The following is a 17,973-nucleotide window of genomic DNA, read 5'->3' as shown; positions in this document are numbered from 1 at the left end:
TTCTGGCATCTAGTTTATTAATACAATGAAAATCTGCCTTACAGGTGGTTTTTAACCAAGTATAGCAGCAGAAAACAGTTTATTTGGAATTGAAATGTTCCAAGGAAATTTTAAATAGTGTGCAGTTAACTAAGCGAGTACTCTAAAGCTGAAGAAAAAAACTTTTAGTGTGTTACATTAATTATCAGGATTCTCTAGTAAGTGTCATCTAGTATTTTTCTTTCTGATCGGAGAGTAGAAAAGGAATTTTCCCACCCAGGCAGCCTCACGTGGCAGTGTCCTGCTGACGGAGCAGCGGGCAGGTGGGAACTGCCGGTGTTTGTTAGAACGCGTGTGCCGTGGGCAGCGGGAGCTGAGCTGGGGCAGCTGGGCGGGTTGGCCGGCTGCGCGCCCCGTGGGTGACACGGCGGCGGGGCCCTGGGGCCCTGGCTGGAGGGGCCATCGCCCTCCCGCGCACTGCCCGGGGGCGGTGGCTGTGCGGGGTGGCGCCGGGGCCGGCCGAGCCGCCCGCTGTCCCGCGGGCTGTGTCACCTGCGGGCCCCCGGCTGCGGCCCGGCCCGGCAGCCGCTCTCCTGCCGCAGCCCCGGCCGGCCCCGCCTGGCCGCACCGCAGCGGGCACGGGGCGCCCTCTAGCGGGGGCTCCGCCGCCCCCCCGGCCGCGCCCGGCGGGCAGCCGGGGGCACCGGCAGGAGGCGCGGCAGCGGGCGGCCCCCCGCGCCCCCCGCACCCACCCCCGGGGGGCGGCCCGCACGCCTGACGCGCGGCGCGCTCTGCTCTTCCTTGCAGAACACCTGGCACAGAACATTTCCAAGTCGCACATGGAAACTTGCCAGTACCTGCGGGAGGAGTTGCAGCAGATCACATGGCAGACCTTTCTGCAGGAGGAAATAGAGAACTACCAGAACAAGGTACAAAAGCACCCCAAGCTGGGGCATGCTTTGGTTAAAGCATGGCGTTCCCATAACACACTGCAAAATTCACTTGTTCACAGCCTTCTGTTTACTATCGGGAATGTGTATTTTTGTGTGTTTTCAAAAAAAATAATATGCCAGAATCAAAAGCAGCGAGATGATTAGCGTATCCTTTGCGTCTGCGATTTCTACAGGTACAGGAAAAGGCAAAGCCATATTCCTAAAATCTACCTCTCTGTGATAAAGAGGGATAAGAAACCAGAGAAATTTGTTCAGTCCTAAACAGAATTTTATTTTCATTTCTTAATTTGTAATCTCCTGGGTCAGCAACAACAAAAGCTGATACCACTAAGTTTTGTAATTTTACAAAATTTTGTAATTTTAGTGTGGGTTTCTTTGAGCTTACAAACACAGAACTCTGCTAGACTGCCAGCCTTCAGCGCCTGGTTGCAATCCCGATTCATTCTACAATTGCTGTGCAGGTTTCAGTTTTACCTGTACAACAGCAGCCCAGCGCTGCTGTACCACCAGTGGGAATTGTAAGATTCAATCGATGTTTCTATTTCCAGCATGCCTCCTACCCGCAAAATACTATTAAATGGCTACTTTTAGAAAACTGTCTTGGGAAGCACTGTTGAAGCACACTGTTCTTTGAACATGTATTCCATCTCAACAAAAAAATATTTAACCTTCCAGAATATAATTTTTTCCACTCATTAGGTAATTTCATTCCGAAATATTATCAACATATGAAAAAATCACTACTTGCATGCCTTCTTTGTGTCGTTAACAAGGTGATCTTCATATATATGTATATCTTTATATGCATCCTTATGAAGACAAACTAGTTAGGAAATTTACATTCAGTACAAAACACAGTTATTGATGGGAAAAATGTGATTATGCACTGCTAGTGTAAATTGGCATTTTCTTTTCATGCAGCAAATAAAATTCCCACTGAAATGACCAGAATCATTATACTTTGACATTTCTGACTTCTGAAATAGAAATACTCCACCCTGGATCTCTTCTGACATCCCTGAAGAAGTCTTACGTGTTTGCATTGTCACTCATCCACACCAGGCTTTGGCTTTGAGGTTAACTCCCCTTGTCTTGCAAGCAGAGTGTAGCCAGGAGTGCTGGAGGGAATTCACTCCACCTGTTTTTTCAGCTCAGTTTTACGTTATGAAAATGGGCTTTCCAAACCTTGATTAGTAATTTTTCAATTTTTCTTCTCTCTCAAACAGCAAAGGGAGGTAATGTGGCAGTTATGCGCAGTCAAAATAACAGAAGCTATACAGTATGTAGTGGAATTTGCCAAACGCATTGATGGCTTTATGGAACTGTGTCAAAACGATCAAATTGTGCTTTTAAAAGCAGGTATGTGGGTCAGTTTTAAGGTCTGCTTCTATTAGTTTTGACTGAGGAAGGTGTTACCTGTATATAGTGATTGTATACACATATATGTGTGTTGGACAATGATCATTTAAAATAATGCAAGGGGAAAACCTTGCAAATTGTGTCTGTTTGAAGTAATATACTTTCTTAGTTACTCTGGCTAGAATGAGTTCAAGTCTACATAGGAAACTTTCATTATGAAGAAGGGGAGCATTGAATGTGTAAAGATGGAAAAGTTGGATTCAAATTTTTTATTTTGGCTTGCTAGTAGTGAATAACACATTTCAAGGTAAAAATCCAGATTGTTCATTGCAACATGTTGTAGAAGTAATGCAGTTTACGAATACTGGACAAAGTCGTCAAAGCTTTGTGAATGTAAATCTAAATGAGCTGCTTTGACCTCAGAGACTTCATTACTCTAATAAAAAATATTAAGAGTTTATTAGCATTAACTAAGTTGCTTTAGCAAAAACTTCTAAAGGGGTTTATGGGAATTCTTTTAATACTACTAGCAAATCAACCTCTGCCCTGTTACACTGCAGAAACCTACTACCCTACGCAATTGATACTGAATGCAGAGCGTAGGAAATTTTTAAATCCTCACTTGCTCTTTGCAACTGAAGTCTCTACTTAAATAGTCAAACATACGTTGTTTCTGTTTTAGGGTCTTTAGAGGTTGTGTTCATCAGAATGTGCCGTGCCTTTGACTCCCAGAACAACACAGTCTACTTTGATGGCAAGTATGCTAGCCCAGAGGTTTTCAAGTCCTTAGGTAAGGAAATGTCAAGTGTTGTATCTTAAAAAAAAAACAAACAACCAAACCACAGAATAAAAAAAAGGTGGAAAAGCGAGGGGACATCTGCTTTGAAAAATTCAGGCTATAGTATCCAAATAAAAGAGTTCCAAAGCTCAAACTGCTTATTTTGTAAGCGGTCATGCTGGCTCTGTTTGAGGTCAAGCTGATTTCAGGAGTTAAAACAGCTTAACTTTATGCAGCAAAGTACTGTTGGTGTTGAAATTCAACACTTAGATCAGGGTAGAGTGGTTTGGACACACTTGTTGAGAACAGAAGCCCAGATTTCATATCTAGTCATATATATTCTGTTGGAAAAGACAGCGGATTATAAGCTAATTTTGGATATACTGACACTACTGCTTTGAAGATGTTAATAGTGTTTTGTAATACAAAAAGTCCAGTTACTTGCAGGTAAAATACTGCAAATCAATGTTTTTATTAAACCACAGTTTATCATTTCGATTTTTTTTCTGTATATTTTTGCTGATTTAAAAGGATGATTTTCACTCGGTATAGATTTGGGATGTAAGCTGTTTCGGAGGGCAGTGAAAATACGGCAGCAGAGAATGCTGTCAATTACTGAAGTATTCTCTGCCTTTCTAAATCACTTCGAGGTGCGAGGTCAGCGTGCAAACAATTCAGAGAATGCAGTATCAGATGTGCGTTTCAGTGAAACATAACTTTCATCTGTTACCAACTACATCCAGAAATTTAGGCTGGGTTGGGGCTGAGGTCTGCAGAGGAGAGCCCTCTTCCATCAGGTTGCAATCCCCTTCAAAGCAGGGCTCCACTGTCGTGAACTGCGTAACAGCATGTGTAACAGCAGCAGTAACCTGACTTACACCTGTGTGAGCAAGAGAATGGATGAAAGGAGACAAGAGTTCCTTTTCTGCATGAAAAGCTTTCAGACCTTGGCTTCGCCCTTCGCTTTTGCATGTACCTTGTATGCCTCTCTTCCCCACCTTCCATGTGCTCAGTAGTCTTAAGATCAGCACTTTTCAAGTACACAATTCAAACCTCCAGTCCACAGTGACATGGGAAAGTTCCATTTAGAACAGAAACAAAGCTAAACCAATTCTGAGCTTGAAAATGGCTTGGCTTTTATCCGTTTTTACCCCAGAAGAACCAAATGTGGAAAAGATACAGTGTGCAAAACCTTCAAAGTACTGGCTGCCAGGGTGCAGGAGCTGGGGACTCGTGGGAATGGGGTAGTAAGCTCAAGCGTGAGTGAGATTCACTCCCATCACTCCACAGTCCTTAAGATGACCATTCACCTATGAAGTATTTTACATCCATTTTTCACCTCCGTCAGAATAAATCAACAACTCTGTAGCTCTGAAGTAGTTTTAAACAACGTGGTATGAGCTGTACCTTCTTTTTGGCAGGTTGTGAAGACTTCATTAGTTTTGTGTTTGAATTTGGAAAAAGTTTATGTTCTATGCACCTGACGGAAGATGAGATAGCTTTGTTTTCTGCATTTGTTTTAATGTCAGCAGGTAAGAGATAAAGGTTTGCTCCAGGTTTATTTGTTAGAGGTTGTTTTTATTTTAAAGTCTTTTTAATGATAATGTTAAGACTATCAGACAGTGTGAAATGTCATCATCTTTTTCAGTGTCTCCTTGACCAAAATTTTTATTTCAGCAAACACATTAAAACTATGAATTCAGGAATAAATTTGTTAAATTGGAAGTGATAACTAAGCCCTAGTTTTCCAAATTTTCACCTCATTGAGGACTCAGCTTCTTTGCAAAACCTTAAATGCATGTGAGTGAGACCACTGGGTCAATCTAGGTGAGACAGGCAGAAGGTAGCCACTGAATAGATACAGTCAACTTTCAATGTACGTGAGCTTGCAGCTGTAGCAGAATTATCTCAAGCACGTGACAGGACACTTCCAGTGTCCCCTCAGGTCTGTTAAGTGGGGTTACCATTTTAGTGTGTACTGGTACAAAGGTACCGAGGTAGTTTAGGTATCTAAACCCATCACGAAACTGGGTACCCTGAAAATGATGGTGCCGGATATACAAGTCACCCCAGGAGTCAGCTTGTGTCTACCATACTTGTGACTAAAATAACTTAATAATTTCAAGTAGATACGCACAGTACTCCAGGTTCTGGGAAGGCTTATTGGGTTGGGTGAAACAAGGTGCCAGCGCAGAACCTCCGTTTGTGTCTGGCATAACATCAGTTTGTGTCTGGCAGAACCCCCAAGGAAATGAACGCTGTTTTCAGACTGCAGCACAGCGTACTCAGGAGTGGTGGTGGAAGAGTCTGTTAGCAGCAGTGGGTTTATTGAGACTATCATAAATACGTTCTCATGTTGTTTGCCAGACTGGAAGTGTGTTAGCCCTGTGTCTTAGAATGTAAGCTGCAGAATCCCACAGTTCTGCCACAGAGGATGTAGCAGCTGATACAGCTTTTCTGCTAGGAAGTTTATGTGGTTTGTTTGGGTTTTTTTAGCTGAATATTTGGCTCTGATTTTTCTGTATGTCACTGTAGAGCTTAGCAAGAAGATCCACTCCCACTGGTTGTTCATTATGCGATCTATTCATTTCCCACTAAAAAGCTGCTAGCTTCATTTTGTAAATACCCTGCATTTTACAAACTTTGTTAGCAAATGATTAATAAATCTTACACAGATATGCTGCATTCTTCTAATTAAAGGCTTTATAGAAGTAATTTTAAATGCACATAATAAATACCCTCCAAACCCTATTCATTTTGAAACTCATTTTCTATATGATAGTATAAAAGTGGAAGGAAGGTTGCAAACAAGAAAGATGAATCTGTAGGAGGCTTAGTACTTCCTGGTGCACTGTGATTGACGTGAGCAGTACTAGAGGTGTTAACTCCATTTATATTTAGATCGCTCATGGCTTCAGGAGAAAGTAAAAATTGAAAAACTCCAACAGAAGATCCAGCTAGCACTTCAGCATGTCCTACAGAAGAACCACCGAGAAGATGGAATTCTAACAAAGGTAAGAATCATGCTGTGACATGTCATATGACTCTGAAAGCGTGCTTTCTCATGAATGGTATCCTAATTGTGGTGTAAAAGCTTTTCTGCAGTTAGTTTGTTAAATCCAGAATTCTTTGTTCAAAATCAAGGCGCTTAGCTGAAACTATTTACTAAAAACTAGGAGAGGCAAAATGACACTGTGCTAGGGAGCAAGGTTGATAATGGTCTGAAAAGAAGTGTTACAATGTTGAACTTCATAAAAACCAATGGGAAGTTTTTATCCTGTTTCGCGTACACAATATTTCTGCCACATGGAATACTGTTTCAGTTCTACAACCTGGATGCCTTAATCCTTGTGAAATCTCTGCCTGCCTGACAATTAAGTTGTTACAACATGCAACACCCAAACTAACTTTGTTTTTCAGTCTTCCATGAGAAGTTCCCCACCCAGCCTTTTTCTCAGCAGTTCTTCCAAATACTGGCGCCTAGGGAAAAGAAAAAAGATCCTACATACTATTACGCTAATCTGAAGTATCTTTGTGTAATTTTTCAAAAATGGAAAAGTGGTGTGATGTTAAAAAAAAAAAAATAAACCTGAAGAACTGGGGAAGGATAGGCACTTCCTTACAGAGGTAGCTCGTTTTAGAACTCTACACAGCCGGAAAGCTTATGCTTCGTTTCACACCATTGCTTGCAACAGAAGCAGGATGGTCCAGCCCAGGCTTTGCAGATTGTCCTTGTTTCAAATCCTAGCTCATGTAATTCTTTTCCCAGTGTATACTTTGGATACCTTTACTGGAAGAAAGTTTCTTGTATGTGCTTTGATACAAATAATTCACTCAGTAAATTCAGGGAGTACTGTAGTGATACACCTGAAGTACAGATTTTTCTGGTCTGTTCCTTTTCACCTTATTTGGCATAAACTAGAAAAGCCTAATCTATTGCATTGCCAGTTCCCTCCATAATAGTGACAGTGGGTTTAAAAGCAGTCAGGACTGCCTTCTTCCAAGAGAATGACTAAACTGCATGAACGAACACCCAGCCAGGAAATATTTCTGTATCAGTCCAGTGCTTGGTAGGCAAGTGAGGCAACCTAATGATACATTTTCCTAGGAACTTAAAAGATTTATTTCACAACTTGAGTAGCTTTTTAGTGGCTTTGTCTTTTTTTTTTCTTTCTTTTAAAAAATCTAACATAACAAACATCCATGACTGCACATCTGAAATGTCATTGTTAAGGTACACAGTTGAAATGAACTCTTAAGTGTTTGGGAGAGCTTTAATCCCAAGAGCAAGATCGGGAAGCTTTGTTCCATATATGACCGTATGACTTCTGTTCGTTTTTTTTACAGTTAATATGCAAAGTGTCTACTTTAAGAGCACTGTGTGGACGACATACAGAAAAGCTTATGGCATTTAAAGCAATATACCCAGACATTGTACGACTTCATTTTCCTCCACTTTACAAGGAGTTGTTCACTTCAGAATTTGAGCCAGCGATGCAAATTGATGGGTAAACGTATCACCTAAGCACTTCTAGAATGTCCGAAGTACAAACATTAAAACAAAAGAAAGGAAAAAAAAAAAAAAAAAAAAAGAAAGAAAACCAAGACACTTTATATGGCCCTGCACAGACCTAGGGAGCCAACACACTGCACATCTCTTGGTGGTCGGGGTCAGGCGAAGGATGGGAAACAATGAAACAAAGTTGAACTTGTTTTTCTCATGCATATGATTTCCATTATGCCTACAAATATGGACCCTTTTTCTGTCTCAACTTCTCAATCCTTGACCTCTGTTTACACAGACTGAGGGTACTAATGTCAGAAGGTTGTCTTCTCTTGTAGTTCACTGCCCAGACTTTTGACAGAACAATCAATTTGTTGATCAGAACAGAGAGTCCACCTAGTAATCAGCGACTGGTGTGCATTGCAGAGATTTCAGCATCAGTTTGCACAACTTGCTCATTGTTTCATGAAGGACGATTTTTTTCACCTACCACTGTTTGCCAGTAGACAGAACGGCATGAAAAGGGTCCATAGCAATAGCAACAATAGCATTATAATATATTACAGGGTAAATGGGCATGAAGACTATATATAGCAAAAGAGATATTGTTTATATATTGTTTTAATTAATATAAAATGTAGTTACTGGTATAGCTTTTCTTGTTGAATTGATAAGGCACTTTCATTTTGCACCTTTTTCTTTAAATTAAATGCTAGCGTGTTCATTGTTGTGTTGCATGTGCACCAGAAATTCAAGTTTAACTGAAAAAGGTTTGGCAGGTACTGGTACATTGGGAGGTATTTATGCTGCTGTTTTCCATGTTACTTTTAAAGAGAGGCTGGTCATATCCTGAAATGGTTACAGTGGTTTGTTTTTTTTTAAAGAGTTGAAAATTATGACAATTTTCTAAATTAAAATCAGCTTTTCAGCTGTTAAATGCAAGGGTACTTTTTATTTTCAAATCTTTCAAACCTGGATGTTTAAAATTACATGCCTAAATTCAAATTTAGGTGCACAAGTCAAAAGCCTCATTTTCAAAGGTGCTGAGTTTCCGTGGTCAAAGTTAAACTAAGCAATTACAGATCGTTTACAAATGAGTAACACAGCGTCCTTGAAAATCAGGCTATTAAATAACATGTCTTTCTGCCCACTGTAAATCCAGGTTTGAAGATATTTACTCAAGTCTATATCTGCAGTAAAAGTATGTGTGTATGACATGTATGTTGAAAAGTAATTTTTATACATAATATTACATACTTTTGTACTCCATATCGTAAACAATGCCTTCAAATTCCAAACTCTAGCCTATGAGACACCGACCCATGTTCTTCCAGCATCCGGCAGTTCAATTTCAGGTAGCTGAACAGAGAAGTCCATTGCTCTCCTTATTTAAAAAGATGCACTTTAAAGTTGATGAGGACAGAGTAACGAAGTAAAGACACGCTGTTGCTAGAAAGCATTCTTCTGTACTCTGTATAATGCCTGGAAATCATTAATACGATAAATCTGCATTCTGTAATTCTGAAATTGTGATTCCCATTTTGCATAACTAACCAATAAGCTGAATCTCACAGTCTTTGTTATTATTAATTACCATTCCCTTTAGGAAGAACACTGTCTCAGAGCACATTTAGCAAGTAAACCTAGTTCTGAAGGAAGCAGATTCACGATAAACAATATCACAAAATAAACTCTGGCTGGCTGAGCCAGAGGTGCATAATTGGTCTGAATGAGATGAACATGTATAACCGAATGCTATGTAAGCCTACACAAATGAAGTTTCTGATGAAGTACATAAGAAAAAGCCAGAAACTTTAAAAAAGAAAAAGGAATGAGATGGAATGTGCTCCACTGCTTTAATTTCCAAGGATAAACAATCTCTTACATATATTAGAGTCGCTGAGAAGTAACAGAATTGAAGAGAAGCACACCAAAGCCTAACTATTTTAAAAAGGAAAATTAGGTCAGTGGGTTATTATAAGCAAAACAGAGGTTTATTCTGTGATTTAAGTATGTTTCCTCTGAGGTCAAATTGAGACATTTAGCTATGACACCTATTAAAAATTCTGTAGTCTTCCCCATCAGGGAAGTTACAGCTATCACTGATCTCTGTGGTTTGAAAGGAGGGGTAGATGAGCATCATATGTTTCACCTTCAAAGCAGTAAGCCCCTGGAGTACGGGAGGAGAGCACCTGCACCTCTGTGAGCACTGGGATGGAGGCATGAGGGGGCTTTTGGAAAAAGCCCACAGAGCCATCTTTTTACCGCTCCATCCTGCCTGCTCCCGAAGTGGTGGCTCGCAGCCCAGCACATGCTCTCTTTAGTCCTACTGAAACACTCTTCCTAGAATCATTGTTTACTTTATTGGAGTAACTGGCATGATATGGTACTTTCATTCTAACGTGTGTTTCTATTTTTAAAGCAACCCTTTTAACTAACAAATGTTTTCCGAATGTGACCAGCCTTAGGTGCTAGTCCTGTAAAGACCAACTAAACTTAATTTCAGTGTCAACTAATGAATAATGAAGTAAGACCTGTACTTTTTTAGAGAGTGAGGTACAACTCCTACTTCTGACAATAAGCAGACTACCAAGCAAAATATTTGGGGATTAATTTTCAGTCACATCCTTTTCTTACCTTTTCCTGATGAATATTAGTACTTTACCAGGCATCTAGGTGCTGATGGTTTTGTTTGGTATCTAGTTCAGCATATTTACACCCATAAGTCATTGACAACACGGACTTTGGAGCATTTACTAATAAAATACAGAACAATAAAAAGGTTCCCTATAGAGCCTTAGCTGAAAGCCCTTTGCATCTGAAGACAGCTTGTGACGTGAACATCCAGGCCAGAAAGTGCTATCTTTTTTGTCCTGTGTACTCACACCTTGTTAAATCAGGCTCTGCGTACATACCCCAGGTAACTCAGCTTTCCCGATTACAGTTAACAGCTGCTTGGCAGTAGAATATTGTTTTTGTGTTGCTCTTCATGGAGAGGGGAAAAAAGGGGTACAGCATGGCAGATGTGCTGATAAGACTTCTGTTGCCAAGGAGGCTTTTATGAAAGGAGACACAGAATAATGTCAGTGGCGGCTGAGGGCAACGGCCATACGCATGTAAGAACCCAGCGCAGCAGAGGAAATGCACTCTGCAGAACCTCTGGGACTATGGCCTGGTATCAGATGATCAACTGAATATTCAGTTAAAAAACATACTGGGTGGGGGTCAATGGATATTCACATAAGTATTTTCATAATCTGCCCTGTTCACTACAAACAAAAACATGAGGATAGGTGGTAATATATCCATTTCAAATGATCTGTTCCTTAAAGTCTGCAAAGAGATTGTCACTGGGTGTTCTATCTATCCACAAAGATGTTTTCAGGCTTTCTATGAAAAAGATACTATACTATGCTGTCCTTTGAACACCCTAATATACTTCGACATAGCCAGCAAAACTATGGGATTAGGTGGAAAGGGAGGCTGGTTTTAAGTTTGGTTGTTCTTTATTAAAGCTTACCTATCTTAGTATGGATACCAAGATATCTGTGCGTGTATGTGCACCTGTGTGTGTGTGAGAGAGAGTACATTTGTGTGCGCACATGAATATATGCGTGGGTACGTGTGAGTGGCTGCTTCTAGGCTGTTAAGTGTCAATGGAATAAAGAAAATGTATTCAAAATACTTAAGTCAAAAATAGAAGGTGGAAAAAAGAATTTATTCTATACAAAGCCTTGTCTGGACCACTTTAGAGAGACTTCTATTTTTTTAACCCTTCTATAAATGTTTGATGGCACTTGAAATATTCCTGCAATAAAATGTGATTTGTGTAAACATTAAAAAAAAAAAGATTTTGTAATGTGAAACAATGAAAGAAAGTAATGTAATTTTTCTAAAAAACAAAAAAAAAACAAACGAACGAACTTTGTATTATTTTCTTGATGGAATTTGTCTATTTGTCTTTGGAAAACTTTTTATTTCATTGAATGTGCCATAGTAGAGGTGTGTTTTCCTTTTTCTTTCCTTTTTTTTTTTTTTTTTTTTACATTTTTAGATTAAAGGAATAGCTGTGTTCCGACATTCCAAAATGCAAGATGACATAGCAGTCATGATTAAAAGGTTTGATTAGTAAGCTTCAATCATTGTTGCTTTTTTTGCACATGTTCTTCATTCCTCTACAGTGCAATATGTACATAGAGCACTTGCGGGTGTAACCTTGATCCCTCAGGGAAAAATACATATTTGTACAGGATTTTTCTTTTTTTCTTTCTTTTTCTTTTTTTTTTTCTCTTTTTTTTTTTTTTTTTTTTGCTAAGGAATGTCGATTGAATCACTTGTCTGTTGTTGAGGGGCAGCCAGATAATAATCCTAAACCACTGTCACAAAACATTGATTGTTTAAATTTTGTGCCCTTTTATTATTTAAAAACAAAAAATAAAAGTTATTTTCTGACAGTTCATTGTGCTGATTGGTGAAAAAAAGGGTAAATAGATAAGCACCTTATGATTGACTTAACTGTGAATGACAATCCATCTCGTTGCCAACAACAGAAGCCCTATCATTTTGGAGCTGGGGTTAAGAGTCAGAAACTAATGTGCTCAGGGATCTTCTAAAACTCAACAGGGTGGCCAGTACTACTGGTGGAACAAATTACTTTTAAAAAAATATGCTAGTATTTCTTCCCTTCCCCCTCCCCCCAAGGCACAAGAGAACTGGATATTATTTTTACCTAAGTGCTCTAGGTGTGCCTCATTCTTGTACTCAGTTTTTGCAGTATAGCTGCTCTTTGGTCTTTATTTTGTTCAAAACAAAAGTACTCCGAACAGTGCAAAGGTTTTGCAATTGTGTTTTAGAAAATAAATTCATGCTGACTCATTAAATAAATTATTTAAAGTACTTTCAATACCCTCTGGACACTTTTATAATGATAGGACTATTTTTCCAGCTGAATTTCAGTGTTTTGCAATAGAAAATGGGTTTACAGTATTTAAATTATTGTCAAAGGGAACAAATCAGGTTATGGTAGTACAGTAAGCATGGAAAGGTAATGATTAGGTTTTGGCAATGAAGTCACATAGAAAAGAACATAGATCCGCAGGAATACAAGAACAACGTTTCAGACATTGTCTGTCATTGTTGCGTTTGCTTCATGGTAAAGCAAAAAAACCTGACTGGAAAGAAACACTGAGGTTGAAGACATTGTCACATCTAGTACATCAAATACAGCAATTCCAAGTGATGACAATAGCACCAAAACACAGCAATGTCTAGAAAGTGTCCAAGTGCCAAACTGTAGAATTCTAGAAGCCTGATCCAATATTTTACCTGAAAAAGCAGGTAGAAAAGTACAAACAAAATGAGCAAGATTTCGAGACTTTGGGTAGACTGGGAAAAGAGTGAATTTCTCCACCAAACATGTCTGCTTGCAAAAAGCATCAATTCTCCAATATTTTAAGTTATTGAGGGGTTTTTCACTGGGTACATGGCTTCCAGTTGTTTACTTCAGGTTGCTTAATAAATAGGGAAAGCTTTCTTACAGTTTTACAAGCTGACAGTCCAGTTTAGCTTGGAATGGCCTTCCAAGGCAGGCAACTGCTTAGCAAGTACGACCTCTTGATCAGTTGATGTTCTGGCATCTTCAGTAGAAGAAAATTCCTATTGCTGATTCACAATAGAACATATTCTTTACACACTTGCCTAACAATTAAACATACTGTTAATATGTACAATCTGTAAGATGTTTCAACTATGTAGTGTGGTGATCCAAATATTACAGTATCTTTTTTTGGATTGGCATACGTTCCCCAGTCTGTACTTGATGAACAAAAGAGGTTGCACAGTGTAAGCTGTGTAAACGACGTGTATTCTTTTTCTCTACACATTCCTAAACTCCCTAATGTAGATAAACTTCTTAATATAAAAGTCAGAAACAGCATTTACTATCCAATATCCAAAAATAATAAGAATTTTCTCTTTGAGTATTCAGTATGTGAAATTCTATATGTGCTAGCTGTTTCAGATTGCACAGAACACCTTTATTTTCCTTAGCTGGAGAAATATAACTATTAGAATTATTTTTTAATTACTAATGCTAATATTTATTACTTTAAAAGTTTCATCCATGAATATATTTGAATATTAGTGTCCTATTTTCTTTATGCTTAAATATTCCTTCCAGTAAATCATTTGGTGGAAATGAGGGCAAATGCATACAGATACCAAATAAAACAACAAAAAGAAAAGTTTTAAAATTTAAATGAGTATTTATTTAAAAAATCATTGCAGTATGTGCTTTAATCCTAGTACTGTGATAATAGCTCACTAAATAATGCTAAGTCACTGGACTTGAGGGGAAAATATGTAATGTTTAGGACAATATACAGTCTATCTTTGGAACTTTATTCAGGTACTAAATAGAATTTGAACATCAAAATAAAGCTGTATTCTACCTTTTCCATATGTAATGTTGCTTTTTTATATTTTTTTTTGCCTTTATCATTGGTAGAATATAGCAATAACTTTATAGCAATAAGTAGGCTATCCAAATAAGAAGCAAAACATGATAAAGGCTTCAGATCAATACTCACAGGTTCATTTCTTCTGCCACAATATTCACTTGTACGTCTTCCCTCATAATCTCATCATTTCTTCAAGCTGAACTTCACAATCAAGTTGTTCAGCTTGTGTGACATCACACCTTTTTCTTAACATCTGCATGTTTTTGGTGTTCATATGTCCTTTGTATACTTGTTTTCCTGTAAGTCAGTGTTTCTCAAGGTTTCTGAAAGCACAATCTCTCTTGGCTATATTTCTTTGTAGGGCTCCATGTGTTGGAATGACCTTACTTTTTCTGGGGCAGGGAGTGCAAACCAGCTGTAATTACTGGCGGCATTCGGTAACTGAAGGAACTGGGCTGCTGCTGGTACTTGGGAACTCCATGGCGAGCGCAAATGCTTGCAGCCAACAGCCAGCTCTTCCAGCTCCTCCACACTGTGGGGGCTGAGCTGCAACCACTAAGTGGGACGAGTTTCCTGGCCGGTGTGCTCGTCTACAGCCTGCACAAGCACTCGCTCTGTACTAGAGAACCAAGCTACATTTGCTTGGTACAGCATTTTGATAGGAATCTAAACACTTTGGCATCTTTCAAATGTTTGTGACTTTCAGTTTGAGAAACACTACCCTAAATTACCCCACAAAGTCTTAATGTAGATGCACAAACTTTACAGGAACTTGCAATCTGTAACGCTATCTATATCTAATGCAGAGAATTCATAAGCAATACAGTGAATTTTATTTCACAAAAAGGCATACGTACTGTACACCTTTCTAAATCCAAAAGTTCCTCATTTCTACATTGATTTAGAAACAAGTTACAGAACAGTGGTGAATAATTGAACTATTAGGACATTAACTGGCTGCTTCTATATATGTAACTGTACTGTCTGCCTGCTCCTTTTCTGGAGATGTGTTTTTGTATTGGATGTTTGGGCCAATGGGAGGCTTCAAGCTACAATGTATTTTCCCAGATTAAATATATTTAACATACGACAAACCCCAGACAAGGCTTTTTAAAATGTATAAAGAACTGCAGTGTTAGGTGGTTTATTTGCAAACTGTTTTCAATGTTGTCCATTTTTATGGCACCTTTAACAATATTCTTGTTTCCAAAGTACAAAAAAAAAGGTTAAAAATACTCTAGCCATAACTGAATGTCAAGCAATAAAAACAAATGACTTTTTGTGCATAGATTTAAAAGAAATACAAGTTTTAGACATCTGCATGTAAATGCAATCTCTTGTTTACCGCTTTCTTAAACTTGAGCAACTGATTCCTTATTTTACTACTAATTTAAGGACTTGTAATGGCCTGTAAACATTTTATCTTGCTCTATTCTTTCAACTCTAACTTTGTCTCTGCTTTGGAGTCATAATATTTAATGTTGTTCTGCTCACCTCTATACAGTTAACTTTTTGCTTTCATTCTGTATAGATAAACTTATACTATAAACAGCCTACACAGTGCAAATATTTATCTGTTTATCAAATACCACATTATGCTGTATAATATCTGTTTTACTATATAATCTATTTTAGACATAGCTGTTTAGAACTAGAGTGTGCTATTTTTGTGTTTTTCTGATGTGTGGTGCTAGATAAGTTACTTTTGTGAACAAAAGCAAACAAACCCCTTTTATTCCTAGACAATACCACCTTTGGGTCTTGTTAATTTCACTGAGTATAACTATATATAAATATATATATATTTGTGTATATATATATATACACCAACATATGCCCAACAAGTACCTGTATCAGAGTACAAGATTTGGGACATGGTTTTCTCTTTAAATGCATAGTGTCATTATATAAATTATTCTATAGTATATTTAATAAGGAGAAAATTACTTCACCGGTACAGATACTTGATATCAAATGTAGAATTTTTTTCTACATTATTAACATTATTAATTATTAACGTTATTAAAAATGTTCTGTCCAGCTTGTTATCCTTTTGGTTACTAAAACAGTCTGCCTGTATTGTATCAGAAAAAAGAAAAACATCTAATCTGCCAGTATAAAGTAATTACAATATGCTGTCTGTCTGAAAGGGAGGTAGCTATTTGGCTTGTTGGGAGAGTTCTATCCTGTCATTGCATCTGATATTTATAGATGTTATTCTGCTGGGTGCCTTCCTCCCTCTTCACTTTAAATAGGATCTGTACACACTCAAACTGCGGATGTTACTAGGCCACGCCTACACACTTAACTCCAGTTACTGTAAATACGAATTTTCTGTAAATTTTCCATGATTGATTGATGGCTAAATTCAGCCCTTGGATATGCTTTATAAATCATGCATACATATCCAAGGACAGCCATTAGCGACTAAAGTTAATTAAGAAGTGGAATTTGCAATGTTTTGTCAGGTCTGGGGGTTTTGTTTTTATTTTTCATGTATACCTTAATTTACGTAGTCATGTACCCTTGAAAGTTTTCCTATCCCCTGTTCCTTCATTCTAGATAATTGTTTTCATGTTAATTCTTAAAAACTGATGGATATCAAATATCTAACTAAGGAGGTAATTAACCTTTTAAATATTTATTAGAATTTTTCTGTAATATTACTGAATTTATAAGATCTTTAGCAAAGATTTTTGAGCAATTTATTAAATACAATGTTTCTGTTTACTGCACTTTTTGATAATAGAAGGTAGTGAATTTTAAAGCCATGGTTCTTGGCTTCCATGCACTGCTTTTATACCCTCAATCCAAGGAATATATATATATAAATAATTTTTTTAAACAGCAAACATACTGTTGTCCTAAAAATAAATACAAACTTTACTGCACCGTGGGTATATTTTCATAAGTGGAATGTTTTAACTGCAAACACTATCAGGACAATTATAAAAAAAACCTCTTGAAGCTACAATCTTATTTAAATATAAGCATGACAATTTTATTTTCCCTGTTGATTTAAGTCACCTTTTGATATGTTCAAAGAGAAAAGGACTCGCTCTTAAAGTTGTATGTACCAACATAATACCAGGAACACGTCTCCTGTTGTTTTAATAGTTTTGATATATTTTATGCAAAATCATGTTGGTTAACGTATATTCTCCCTGTTTACTAAATGTGTCAACGTAACAAGACCAGAATAAATGCTGATTACAAATAAACATCAGTTTTGAAGATTAAGCACTAAGACTTCAAAAACCTCGTTGAGTGATACGCTCAAATTTGCTGTAAATACACACAAGTTTAAATGCATTATACTGTACATGTAAATATATGCTGTCTGTTATGTGTACAGTATTATAAATTCCTTTTCTAGCCACAAAAACGTAAGCCATCAAAGGATCTACTAAGTAGTATTGTACTAAACCTTTGCTAATGATCTTTACCCATCACTTTCACTTTCATGGACCTTTCCAACTCACTCTTACGATAGCCTGCTTATATTCAAGTTTGTTATTTTACTCAGTCCCGAAAAAAAGTATTTTGATTCATTTTGTAAATATGACTGTAAAAATAAGAGATTTAATGTTGTCTTTTAAATACTCCAATTTTCATTCTAATATGAATGTTGTTATATTGTACTTAGAAACTGTACCTTTAATATTACATTACCTTTATTAAGTGCATTGAACACATCGATTTTAGATGTGCTTTATGTACTGTTATCCTGTAATAAAACTTCAGCTTCTAATGGAAAAATCTGTCTTAATTTTTTGTCAGTAGCATCTAATTTGTTTTTCTGTATTGTGCTCTATTAGGTTTGCTCCTTAAGAATGCACTGTTGCCCAATTGGAAAATTAGGCTGTGCTTTCAAGCACATTTGTCAGAGCTGTTTAGCACATACATCATGTAATGTTTGGGAGTAGGGAAACAAGACAACTC

At 37.7% G+C, this 17,973-nt stretch overlaps 1 protein-coding gene across 3 annotated transcripts in view; it reads left to right on the top strand.

Annotated features, from left to right (window-relative positions):
• Positions 1–17,790, top strand: part of RORA (RAR related orphan receptor A) — a 384,491-nt gene extending 366,701 nt beyond the window's left edge. For all 3 annotated transcript variants that reach the window (XM_037394020.1, XM_037394019.1, XM_037394018.1), the window contains 6 exons: positions 787–908; positions 2,159–2,291; positions 2,974–3,081; positions 4,491–4,601; positions 5,971–6,083; positions 7,417–17,790. In XM_037394020.1, coding sequence (XP_037249917.1) covers positions 787–908; positions 2,159–2,291; positions 2,974–3,081; positions 4,491–4,601; positions 5,971–6,083; positions 7,417–7,581 — 752 coding nt within the window. In that variant the 3' untranslated portion in view covers positions 7,582–17,790. The remainder of the gene's footprint in view (positions 1–786; positions 909–2,158; positions 2,292–2,973; positions 3,082–4,490; positions 4,602–5,970; positions 6,084–7,416) is intronic.
• The last annotated feature ends 183 nt before the right edge of the window (positions 17,791–17,973 follow it).

Source organism: Falco rusticolus, chromosome 7 (genome assembly GCF_015220075.1).
Source record: "Falco rusticolus isolate bFalRus1 chromosome 7, bFalRus1.pri, whole genome shotgun sequence".
Lineage (NCBI taxonomy): Eukaryota > Metazoa > Chordata > Aves > Falconiformes > Falconidae > Falco > Falco rusticolus.
This window is presented reverse-complemented; position numbering and strand designations above follow the sequence as displayed.